The sequence below is a fragment of the Clupea harengus genome, chromosome 17, assembly GCF_900700415.2.
Source record: "Clupea harengus chromosome 17, Ch_v2.0.2, whole genome shotgun sequence".
Classification (NCBI taxonomy): Eukaryota; Metazoa; Chordata; class Actinopteri; order Clupeiformes; family Clupeidae; genus Clupea; species Clupea harengus.
This window is the reverse complement of record NC_045168.1, coordinates 3874752-3888121: the sequence shown is the minus strand read 5'-3', so window position 1 is coordinate 3888121 and position 13370 is coordinate 3874752. Positions and strand designations below refer to the sequence as shown.

Below are 13370 nucleotides of genomic sequence, written 5' to 3'. Positions count from 1 at the left end.
CTGTGACTTTCTGTTGTGGTCAGACCCAAGACGTTTCACTAGGGCCTGTCAGATGTGGAATACACTGGAGTATTTGCTGTGACATCTATTTTATGCACAGTGTTGTTTTGAAGAGTGTCAGAAGAAAAGAAAATCCTTAAGACAACAGTTGAGGAAACTCCATTGCTTTTTTCTATGGTCTTAATAAAAAGCAGTTACAAAGATTATATGGAGGCTTTTTTAAAGATTATCCTGTTTAAGCAGCACGTGTATGGGGGCTTACAGCATGGCAGCATTCCTCAAAGCCAAAAGGCATGTTATCCTGGCGACCCAATAAATAAATTGACAGTAGCACGTAAAATCTTCTTACCATCTCTCTCTCTCTCTCTCTCTCTCTCTCTCTCTCTCTCTATCTATCTCTCTCTATCTCTCTCTCATTTCGTAAACTAAGACTTTTAATCAAGAACTCTGACTCACTTTAAAAAAGAAGCAGGGCTTCTAGGTGGCCTTCGACTGGATTGAAATAATCACTTCCTGGACCTGCGAGATGTTCACTCCACCAGGGTCAAGGGATAAGCTGATGAAATTGTGTTCTACGAGCCATATACATACATATACAGATGTAATAGACGCTTGAGTAGACTTGAGGTGCTTTTGAGTGATGGGCATGATAAGGAACTCTGATAAGCTTTGGAGGTTGCTGAACGTGCCATCTATTTGCACTTTGCAGCCTCTCTGTCGAGGCTTTGCCTGCTTTGCACGCATGCATCCCCAGGCTTGACACTGGTGAATTACGGTGTATGACACTGGGTAGCAGGGCCAAGCACACTACATATTTCTCTCTCTCTCTTTCTCTCTCTCTCACTCTCTCTCTAGACTACTAGATTTGCAAAGGAGCGAGGACATGGATGATTCAATTTCCAGTTTTTTTTTTAGCTGCCACAGATAGGGAGAGGATGGCTCAATCCAGCTCTCCTATGTGTAGTTTGAATTTCCATGTTTATCATCTTTAGCATGCATTTCGCCCGCATTATGAATAGGCACCCCGGCGCCTCTTGATATGGCAAATTGGATATTTTATGGTTTATGAAAGGGTGCCTTTTTATCTTTTTCTTGTTATTCACAACCTCCAAGGCTCCATATAAATGTCTTAAGGACAGTTTAGGCTTTATTAGGTCCATGAATAAAAATGTGGGTGTTGATTATCACTACTGTTAGGCCTTCCTCTAATATTATAAAGCCGGAGTTACAGTTTTTGCCCTTGAAAAAGAGTTGTCATATACACACAACGCACTGGCACAACACACTGCACTCTCAATAGCCACATAAAGAGAAATATTTGTAACCTGTCACAAGCAAGTAGAAAAACTCTGCTGGACTTAGCCCCAGTAGCCTAATAAAAATTGAACGTGCACACAAGCATGTATCAAGACACTTCAGGCTCAATATCCACATACAAATAAATACTCAGCAAGATAAATATAAGCCTGTCTTTCATCACTGTGATCATTGTTGAGGATCAAACCCAGATAACCCCTGAGTCTGGGTGAAATCTGGTGCAATTCCACTGCGGGTCAGGCCCGAATCTGAGCCAGAAACAGTCCATGTTCAGCTGCCATAGAGGTCGTATCTAGGCCGTGTCCAAACCTTGTTTATTTGCTCACTGGTTGCTTGCAGATCTGTGTGAACACAGTGCCCTCTGTTTTCCCATAGGTATTCCCTGAGCAGTTATCGTGTTAGCACGGGTTAATTATTACAGTCAATAATGTATTCCGGCCTGATCCATAATTCATGCTGTTATGACGTTTTGTCATCCTGCTGCCGTTCACTTCAAACATGAGCTGGACCCTCGTGTCGCCCTTGTCCTCCGAATGCAGCCGGAATGCTGTGTTGCGAACGCAGCGCAGAAAATAGCTGACTTCAGGCTGTAATTGCTGACAATATTTATCCGACTGAGCCACCGTGATGGGTGATTACTGCTGCCCCTGGTGAACCACTTCTGTGTGCTGTTTGCACATCTGTGCCAGGCTGGGGATTAAAGAGGACAGACTAATATCACTTTTGTCTAAATGGCTAATTCACCAAGTGGGCACATTAGAGAAAGTGGAGCAATTAGGTTAAAAATCGGATATTGTCTTATAGCGAGGTTATGACAGATGCATTTGGGATTAATGAGATTAATTAAATGGTTAAATATCTTTCTCGTTCTGTCACCTAAAGCTTTTTTATAACACTCTACAACGATAAAGAATAGTACAATCAACACGTTGTGTTGTTACAGTTTATTTTACATGTACTGCTTTTTAGAGTGTTGTTGAAGTGAAACTGTTGTTCATTTTATTTCGCTGTTTTGTGATTCATATTTATTATTTTGGATTGAAATTCACAAATTCTCCCGCTGTGCGAATAATTGCGTTTAGTTTAGACTTGACCGGTCTGTGACATTTGGAATGGTATAACCAGATAATGAATTATTCTGCATCATTTTATCTCATTTAACATATATATATTTGTCAATTCATCCGCACATTTTATTGTGGATGACCAGCAGCGTAGTATCATAAATAGTCGAAAACGTCTTTAACAGAGGACTTGACAGCGGAGAGTCAAACTCTTACACTGACATTCAGCAATAATTCTCGTTGTATCTGTTCAGGTGGTTGTTTGAGTGAATTATAACCTCCAGAGGTTTAGGCGGTAAGTAAAACTACCTTGAAATAGTTTGTTGGCCTATTCGATCAAGGCTGATTGTGTAATAACGCATTATCCTGCGGCTTTCCCACGGAGAGAACACGCGTGATGAATGGCGCTGTCCCTGGTGCTGAAGTGTGTGCTGGGGAACGGGAGATGAATGTCGGGAGAATGGCACATTGCCTCGTGTAATGACTTCGTGTGGGCCCCAATACGATGCTCCTCTTTGAAATAAAATGCTTGTAAAGTTATAACTAAGTTGCTGACCATCAATCAATCTTTTCAAATAGACTGGTAAAAACGTGTAGATAGACCTATAGCCGAGGACATCATCACTCGTATCTTGATGACATGGTGGTAGAGATAGTATAGATAACCTCTCAGTGTTCCACAGTGTTACATCTTTGAACCCAATATACTATTAAATAAGACGGCGTTTGAACTGATCTTCTGTCTAAGAAAACTTTTTCAGATTGATTCTTGCTTTGTGTTTTATCAGCTTCTCAGATTGAACGAACATCAATACTGATATAAGTTAATCAGTTATTGCATAAGCCATTATTACTAGATGCCCTTTTTACTTTGTGGAGCTAAACTGCGTTTATTTTTTTATTCAAACAGTGATGTCAACTGTATGTAAACAGACACAGGTAATATTTTAAATTACACACAGTTTCGTTTGAATTTAAGCCAGTTTTTATGAAACTATTATTCTGCACAGCGCACGAATGTTTGAGAAGTTACACAAAAATACTAATCTCGAAAGAAAATCCACATTTACTACGCGTAATGTTTTTTTATATTTCTAGATTAAATAGCATACGATTTGGGACCCTGTTTGATATTAGAAAAGGAAAGTTTCTCTAATATAATTGTTTATGGTGGTTTGTGTAGCACGGACACAATCTAAGACAGACTCACAGAGAGTAACTCACGTTGTCCTTTTCTAAACGTAGGGTTGTCTTTTATTACTTGCAACATCGGCGCGTTTATAATACTGAATTAGTTCCCTAAGCAGATACGTGTATGTTAGATTTTCGATTAATGATGTTGATGTTGGTGCTTTGTATCCAATCCACCCTAAACAACTAACTGATGCTTACGATAGCGTTATAAACATAGGCTACAGCTTTCTTTTGAGCAACTCGTCGATGATACGCTCACCATTTAAATACTTTAAAATATATTGTTATATTACACACATTAACCTACATCACACGCATTTTCCACATGTGGTTTAATACTTGGACAGTTGTTTTGCTTCTACGTTGTACGATACTATTTTATTTGCACGGCCCTGATTTTACATTTACCAAAACACATAATTATAAGTGAATGATACTGAAGGTCGGTGTATTTAATGATATGAAGAACTGTTTGGATAAATCCTCATGTTGATTTTGCCTAACTCCTGACGGCAGTGACTTTGTAAGGACTGGGCCACGCCACCACCCTTTGAAATGGATGCCCTTTGGCCGTATCTAATTCTTAATCAGGTTGATGGACAGCAGAGAGAGAACAATGCACACCAACAGCAATGTTGCTGATCATGTGTCTCGTGATTAAAGACATCCAATTACGCCAATGAACAGTGTCGTAATTATGTTCCTTAATCACATCCAGGAGGTTTAATTGCCTTAACGATGTGTTTCATTAAACGAATGTAGGTATTACAGTCGACAGTTTTTATACACAGTTGTTTTCAAATTAACATATTATTAGACACCGTCATCGAAATCGTTTTAATAATAATCATTAAGCGCGCCCAAGATCTCTCCTGTAATTCTAACAGACATGTCTTGCAGCCGCAGGGCACATGTGCCCACCATGTCTGACCGCTTCTCTCCAAAGCTTCACGCTACCCACTGCCTTGACTCGGAGAAAGTTACCAATTTTGATGGAGCAGAAAATTAACAACTCATTATTCTACCCAAGAGATCTGACAACATGCTTAAAACGTCCCAAAGTAGGTAGAACTAGATAGTATGTACTATCCCTATCAGTTAAGAACCTTGATTCTAGGCTGATACTGTCCTCAAAGAAAGAGAGTCAAACATTAAAAAAAAGGCTTGAGATGTATCAGTCATATACCTAACACTGGGTAAAGCTATATAACTTGACTAAACAGACAAAAAGGTGGACGTTGTAGTTTGTTCAAAATATTTTAATAAAGCTTTCCAACACATTAACACATACAAATGGCTCTCTTTGATCAAATTCCAACTAATGCATCAACGATACTCCATACCTTGACCTGACAACAACCTTAATCTGTCTCGACCCCAGACACACTGTTCGTGTGTATGAAAACATTATTATTTTGTACAGAAAGAGCGCCAGTGCAGAGTACAAACTGCCGTGCAAGCGGACGTAAGAAAGCAATAAATACCAATCTGAGAGAAGATAAAAAGACATAAAATCATAAACAAAGCAAGTACTGTCTGGCTGCTCTGTATTGTAGTGTCATTAAAATCATTCTGACAGTTAAATAGCAATTGGCTTTGGGATGTGAGACTGTTGTACAATTCATTTTGCTGCTCTGCCATGTTATTGTCCACAAAAGCTAAAGACTAATGAGCGAACGTTATACGTCGTAAAATCAAGAGATGTTTCCTATGGTAGTTGAAATGTCTTATAAAAAAAGTTTTGTAGTATGTGCGATGGTGGCTGCATGTTGTCAGGTCATAAATACACTTAACTCCATCAGGTCCACAACAATGCAAGTGCATAAACAAAGTCTGTTCTTTTCCCACTTGCAGTCAGACATAGACTTTAGTTTGGCTTTTTAAACGTTCATTCTCACCAACACTGGAATAGCAGGCTACTTATTTTATATACACAATCAAGTATATTCTGAACAAACGGTGCATGTTTAAATGGGTTGCTGTAAGTGTTTTTAAAAGTTTTTTTTCAGCATTCTTCTTCATTGACCTCCATTTTTAAATAATGGATAATACCGACGCCATTCTCTTCAGCAGTGTCCATATTAAGTCTTAATTTCGTGTGTGCTTCTAAGAGTCAATAGGAGTCAGTTGTTCAGAAGCATTCTAAGGCTTGTCAGTGCACTGTTTACAGAGGCTGGAGGTGACATTGTTGAAAAGGGCACATTTGTCGGGACAAGAGGAGGCTGCAACTCCGGTGGGGAAGTGGGGGAAGCCAGGCGGTTGCTCATACGCACCTAAGCCCGGCGCAAGGGCAGTGGTCGCGGGCAGCGAAGCAGCAGAGATCGCCTGGCCTTGGTTAAGATAAGCCACAAGCCTTCTCATTTCTTCCAGTGCCTGCGCTTGCATGAGGATGTAATTTTTGGCTAGCAGCAAAGTGGCAATTTTGGAGAGTTTCCGCACGGAAGGGCTGTGCGCGTAGGGAATGACACTTCGCAGTTCATCGAGCGCATCATTCAGATCGTGCATCCTTCTTCTCTCACGGGCGTTGATGTTTAGTCGCAGGACTTTCTGTTCTCCTTTCTTACCTCCTTGCTTACCCCCGGACACTGCTGTCATTCCATCTGCCATGAGCATCATGTCGCACCTGCCGTCGCTGTCATCATCAGGACTCTGTTCCCCGCCGCTGCTCTCCGCTGCCGTAGTCCTTTTGCCACTTTCACCGTATTTCAAGCACAAAGATCCGGTCGGAAGACCATGGGTCCCCCCACGTCCTCCTGTCAGTCCATTGGGTTGAATCGGGTCTGAGTCAGACTGATCGAAACAGCTGATTGGCGACTGGCGGTCCCTCAAAGGCAGATCGATACCCGCGCCCGGTCTGAAAGAGTCCATTTTTTTGTTAGAGACAGCGCTCAGAGTTTTGTGGAAAAGGTCTCCAGGGTCGCTCAAGTTCATTCTCCTGTCCATAGTCTCACTTAGACAGCTCGACTGAGACCGTTGGGCGTCTGTCCCCGGCAGTAACTTTGTCCCCTTGTGCGGCTCAGTTGATGTTGATGCCTGTGCTACTTGTCAAATGATGTGTCGAGTCGACAGCTCCTTCTTAAGTGCTCGGCTCTCTGCTCTGGCGTTTCTCCTGCTCCGATTCACCTTCCAGAGATCTCGACAGCCATCAGCATCAGCCACTGAAGGGGGAGTCTTTTACATCATTATCTCAAGGCGGGCTATTAATATGAAGAAGACTCGCCTATTGGGACAGAGCTCTCTACCCAATCAGGTTAACGTTTTAATTAATAGGATTAAAACGGTAACAAACAATCCCGGGTGCGAGCTGTCCTCTCCGTCTGGTTAGCCCTCGCTCTGCTCTGTGATCCCAGGAGCCGCTCACAGCTTTATAAAAGGCTCGGTGGTCTATTATTCGCGCCGCCATCTGTACGCACGCCTCAGTGCACATGTTTGCCAGGCGCGAGGTCCTGTGCAGGACCTCAACAACTGTCTTTTAAGTGTTGCCACAGTCACCCTTCGGAGCGCAGTAAACGCTTTCTCTTGTATTCAATTTATGGGGACTGTAGAAGCATCGCTCTTATTTGGAGTCACAAAGGCTCTTTGTCCTTCGCCTCTGCTCCCTTTTCTTCTCTAAATGATTATTATAGAAGCACTTCATGACTTGTTATTCAACTGGCATTTCGTCTGCAATGATGAAACCCATCACTGGTACATTTGCCTATTTAATGAGCATATTTGTTTTGTAAGTGTAAATAAATATCCTTACATCTCCAGCTGTTCGAGCTGCAGCAGAGTGTGGTCGGTATGTTCACCTTATTGTTAAGCTTAATTGTGTTACTAATTTGGTCCCGGTGCAAAGCAACGTTTCCTGAAATGATGAAGTTTAGATTGTTAACCTTGTTGAGTAGAAAATATAAAGGAGATTAGAGTTCTGTTGATCACAGATAGGCCTATGGCAACGACTGTGTTCGTTGTCGGTTATGGGTCACTTTTAATGTAATAATTAAACATAAACTCATGTGAATGTTAAATTGATGCGTAGGTGTCTGCTTAATTCTCTCCCACCATCACAGTTTAAATTACCTAATACTTCAGTATTTTAAACAGATTGCCAATTGGGTCTACAAGTAGCCTATTATAGGGGTGAACTATCAATGTATACATACCACAAAGTAGAACTGATGGCATAACAGTACCCCACATTTCTTTAAGAGCATCCAACCCACGACTTGATGTTGTAAGCTTGTTTAAGTGTATACCATATAGACTAAATGGGCAATGTTATAAACCACGAGGGTCTGAAAACTAAACAATTTGAATTTAAATGCATCTTATAATGTATCTGAATTTAAATATCATCAATAACAAATTATTCCGTTTGTAAAGGCTGACTGCGTGGCTACGTTTTCTCATCATAGATGCTAAGCACCTCATCATCAGTTAGCCCCCCAGAGGCCATCTGTTGCTCATAGCAGCCATCCGCCAACGGGCAACAACATGAGCCTAAGGCGCCATCTACTGGCGACACATGTAAACCCACTTAATTCAGGGGGATCTACCTCAAGTGACAGTTCAAGTACTAGTAAAATGCGCCTCTTGCGTTCAGCTACACATTTTCCAAATATCAACATTTGATATTTAAAAACACTTGTTATTTCCTGGCAGAATTTGAAGTTTCAACCAGATACGCTTGGTTTATGTTTTCCTTGCACCATCCACTCATGCAGAAGTTGCAACTTCTTTAGGGATATGAATACAGGACACACTTCTTTAGGGATATGAATACAGAACACACTTCTTTAGGGATATGAATACAGGACACACTTCTTTAGGGATATGTATACAGGACACACTTCTTTAGGGATATGAATACAGAACACACTTCTTTAGGGATATGAATACAGAACACACTTCTTTAGGGATATGTATACAGGACACACTTCTTTAGGGATATGTATACAGGACACACTTCTTTAGGGATATGTATACAGGACACACTTCTTTAGGGATATGAATACAGAACACACTTCTTTAGGGATATGTATACAGGACACACTTCTTTATGGATATGTATACAGGACACACTTCTTTAGGGATATGAATACAGAACACACTTCTTTAGGGATATGAATACAGAACACACTTCTTTAGGGATATGAATACAGGACACACTTCTTTAGGGATATGAATACCGGACACACTTCTTTAGGGATATGAATACAGGACACACTTCTTTAGGGATATGAATACAGGACACACTTCTTTAGGGATATGAATACAGGACACACTTCTTTAGGGATATGAATACCGGACACACTTCTTTAGGGATATGAATACAGGACACACTTCTTTAGGGATATGAATACAGGACACACTCCTCCCATGGCACCTTTTTTGCTAATAAAACGCCCGGGCGAATTTTATGTGCTACAGATCTGCCAACATAGCACACATAGCACATTAGCCTATATAAGGCTACTTAAGATGAATCTGGCCCATATTTTCACAGTCAGTTTTCTACTACTAGGACTACTTGCACATATAGGCCTAGACTATATCACAGCTTGCAATAGGACATGATTCCTATTAGGCTACATGCTGTAAGGGTCTTGGCTGAAGGCTTTTTCTGTGCGCGTACAGAAAATGGATATGTACATCCCGAGGACCAGATGAGAGCTGGAGGCACGCACTTCATCACGTCTCGGGAAAGACCTTCATGGCCAATCAGACACCGCTAATGAGACAAGATGAGCCTCCAGTCCGCGGTCAAACGGCTGCTTCGCCGCCCGCTGCTGTCTCGCGTCTCTTTCTGCCAGTCAGCAGTTGGCTGCCACACTACTGAGTCTTCAGGCACGTGCTCATAATCTAACTATATAATGAAGAGAATGAGTCTGTCCCCCGTTCCGCCCCCCTGTGTATTTGTTGGGGTTCGGAAAATATTTTTGGTTGTGGCACAGTTATCACGGCAGGAGTATGGATTGCAATGTATTAAAACATACCGTACATGTATGAACATTTATATCATATATCTACGCATCACTGATACATTTGAAAGTAAGTGATGCCAAGAAGCCTCAGGTTCTGCCTCAGTCTTGCAACTGCCATGGCCTCATATGGTAGTAATTCATGTCTACCACATGGTGGCAGTGTGATACTGCTCATAGATTTTTTGTAGAATGACAGTCGAGAAATCACTTAAACCATTGATGATTTAAGCTTTAGTGTGTTTTACACATTATCTCAGAGAGTGTGTGTGTGTGCAAGGGGTAAACCAAACTAATACTATTTTGCCTTGCACAGTTGGTTGGTGTGTTTATGATCTCAATAATATATCAAACATTTAAAGGGGAAAATACACAGAAAACATATTTTTCTTCTATTTAGGATTCGTTATGAGGGCCAATTAATAAACCAGTGAAAGGTAACAGTTGAGCTTCATCCCTGCAATTTTCTAATTAATTCTACATATCAAGATTTATGTTATGATATGCCTTCAGGGAAGACAGAGAACCACAGGGTCATTCCTGAACCCTCCACCAGGGGTGTTGTAATGCTAGCAGCGATGGATAGAGCCATTATAATCTCTATGCAAACATTTTACTTTTGACCAGAGCAGTGGTCCTGCGGTAATGCATGCAAAGTGTGCTGATATTTTACTCACCCCTCTTTCTCCGCCCGCTTTAACAGACACCGGTTGCATGGCAACACCGTCACCCCGGAGAGATTTTATTTATTTTTTAGCAAGTAGCAATTTGATCATTTCAGAGTGGTCACTTCAAAGCAATTACTGATACTCTTCACGTGAGAGTGAGGGGCTTTTAGTTTTTTTTCTCTCTACCCTCATCTATCGCCCTGTTGTCCGTGATGAGAATAATGATGGTCCAGGGTGGCTGTATGGGAGGCATGGAAGCGTTATAATTGCTGGATTTCACTCCTCAATGATTCAACTCTTTACGTGATGGCCTCACCAGGCTTATACCATCCTAGTGGTTTTACCTCAGTGCGTGTGTCAAAAACAGCCATAAAGAAGACTGGGTATCTGCTCAGGAATTTGTGGTGTACATTTGATCTGAGAAGTGCTAGAACTGTTTTGTTTGTATTTCTGTCAAGATGAAAATGTCATAGTAGGCAATTTTCCAAGTTGACAATGTCCAAATCTGTGCTACGTCCTACATTTACAGTGTATGTGTTACAGTGTATTTTAAGCATATTTTAGGTTGTACTAAACTAAAGTTGTATGTGTATATTTTACTTAGACTTTAGGTTATAACAAACTAAACATGTCTGTGTACGTGTATATTTTACTTAGACTTAAAGTTATATAAAACTAAACTTGTATGTGTATATGTATATTTTACTTAGACTTTAGGTTATATTAAACTAAACATGTAGGTGTACGTGTATTTTTTACTCAGACTTTAGGTTATATTAAACTAAACATGAAGAAGCCCAAACTGGTGCTTGGAAATAATGGTGCCTTTTATTTAGGTTACCATGACCACACAGGTGCAGTTGACTGCCAACCATAGATTTCACTACATCTACACAGATTGACCCATTGGGGTAATAAACTCATCTTCCAGTAGGAGACGTCACCTCCCAACATTTGGATATGAAAACGAAATAGTATAATTTAACTATACAGATTGGGGTCAGTTTTACATCAAATTCACTCAGAGTTTGGTGCGCAACTGGCAAGCATCAGTTGTTAATCAGTGCTGTAATCGTTTTTGTTGAATTTCTCTTTCCAAAGACACCTACTTCCCTTATAGCCCTTTATGCACCAGAGAAGATATGTAGTAGAGCCTTTTGATACCATCTAGTTTGCATTAATGGATATGAAACAATGCATTACCGGATATGAACCTATAAACTATGTAAGTGCTCTCAATGCTTTGTAGACATTTTTTGACTGTAGCACAGATACAGATGATAAAAAGGGTGTTCATTATGTAAAGAGGACATGGGTGAATCCTGCACTGAAATGACCAGAAGGCAGGGTGGAGAGATTAACATATTGCTATTACTCCTTCAGCACATTTTTCTGGCTTCAGGAAAGGCCCCAGGGAGAGGGGCCAAGCGTACATCTGAAGTTGGAAAATTACACCAAAGCATGAGGAGTAACTGGCCAACTTTCTCATGCTCGCCTTGCACCGATGGGGCTTTGACACTGGAGACATATGATTGGGTCATGGTACTGGAGACATATGATTGGGTCATGGTACTGGAGACATATGATTGGGTTATGGTACTGGAGACATATGATTGGGTCATGGTACTGGAGACATGATGGGGTTATGGTACTGGGGACATATGATTGGGTCATGGTACGGGAGACATGATTGGGTCATGGTACTGGAGACATATGATTGGGTCATGGTACGGGAGACATGATGGGGTTATGGTACTGGAGACATGATGGGGTTATGGTACGGGAGACATGATGGGGTTATGGTATTGGAGACATATGATTGGGTGAATATGTAACATGAGAAGCTCTACATGACTCCTCATTCCCCTCTTTTCTAGTGATACGTAGGATAAGATGATACAACTTGCTGTAAAGCTTTGAACATGCCGTGATACATTTTGCTTGATGCTTGTATTCACCAAGGGGGAATTCACTGACCTAGTTTGTGGCATTGGTGAGTGTGTGCGTTTTATATCTGTGTGAGGCGAACCTACACACATGGATGATTTCAGCATTACCACGCAAACAATCAAAATTCAATAAAAAATATTTTCTCACTCTGAGATTTTTGAATCTCCCTAGATTATAAATTCTGAAGCAAAAAAACGATGGAATGCTCTGGCCTGCAACTGGGCAGTAACTTGGTTGTTTGTAGTGTTCAGGCTCTATTGATGTATTTATGTGCAATGATAGTGGCGAATATAAACGTACATACAGTTTCATGCATGTCATTGATCTTAACTGTTTTTACAGCAAAATTGAAGAGTTACAGGCCAAATATATCTTTTACTCTAACTATTTGTGGACCGAATTTCTAACATCAGAATAGCCACTAGGTGGCAGAGCAGTATAACCTGAGCAACATAGTGAGAACACATCGCCTTGCATACAAGAATGCGTGCGTGTGCCTCTCTGTGAGCCTCTCTCTCTCTCGCTCTTGTTTCCCTCTCACAGTGTTAACAAAATAAGGCTCTGGTTTAAACCACTTTAATATCGACATGACGTTTTCCCGGTAGTTTAACCAGCAGCTGAATCATCACCTAACGTTTAATTGTAATATATCCTCTCCATTTCCCTCTTGGTTTCATTCAAATGTCCCCCTTTGTAATGACAGTGACTACGGATACATACTTTCCATTGACATATGGAAAAGTATATACATGCCAGTATATAACGAGGACTTAAAATAAAAAAGATCTTTATATTAAATAATTTGGATTGAATCTGTTTTGGTTTTGAGAGAAAAGCATTTGATCTCTTTGAAGCCTCTAAAGCGCAGCGGTAAACCTAATATATTGCATATGATACATGCTCTCTTGATAACTGCTTATTACATGGTAGCTACAACGTAACACATTTGCTTTCTCGTCGACATCTTCGTCAAATAATCTATGAATGTTTTAACTGCAGATGTTTTGCGGCCTGTGTAATGGCCTCGTCAGCGGCAAGCGAATTTCAGCACCACGACAAGGGGACAGCGCTTCCCAGTCTAAAGACCAAGGAAGGCGCTGTACATTGCTTTGTCTGTGTGAGAATCTCGATAATCGTCATATTATCACATGAGAAGATTGCCTCGTTTAAATTCAAAAGGCCCAGCTATTAAAAGATTGCAGACAGGAATATTG

At 40.8% G+C, this 13370-nt stretch overlaps 1 protein-coding gene across 1 annotated transcript; it reads right to left on the bottom strand.

The window, feature by feature from the left end:
- Nucleotides 1-2278: 2278 nt before the first annotated feature.
- bhlhe22 (basic helix-loop-helix family, member e22) lies at nt 2279-7063 on the bottom strand. Its single transcript, XM_031584325.2, has one exon. It carries the CDS (start codon nt 6516-6518, stop codon nt 5718-5720), a length of 801 nt encoding a protein of 266 aa, XP_031440185.1. The 5' UTR covers nt 6519-7063; the 3' UTR covers nt 2279-5717.
- Between the last annotated feature and the right edge of the window lie 6307 nt (nt 7064-13370).

Coding starts and splice junctions, on each gene's coding strand:
- bhlhe22 (XM_031584325.2), bottom strand. CDS start 6,518: ATGGACAGGAGAATGAACTTGAGCGACCCTGGAGACCTTTTCCACAAA.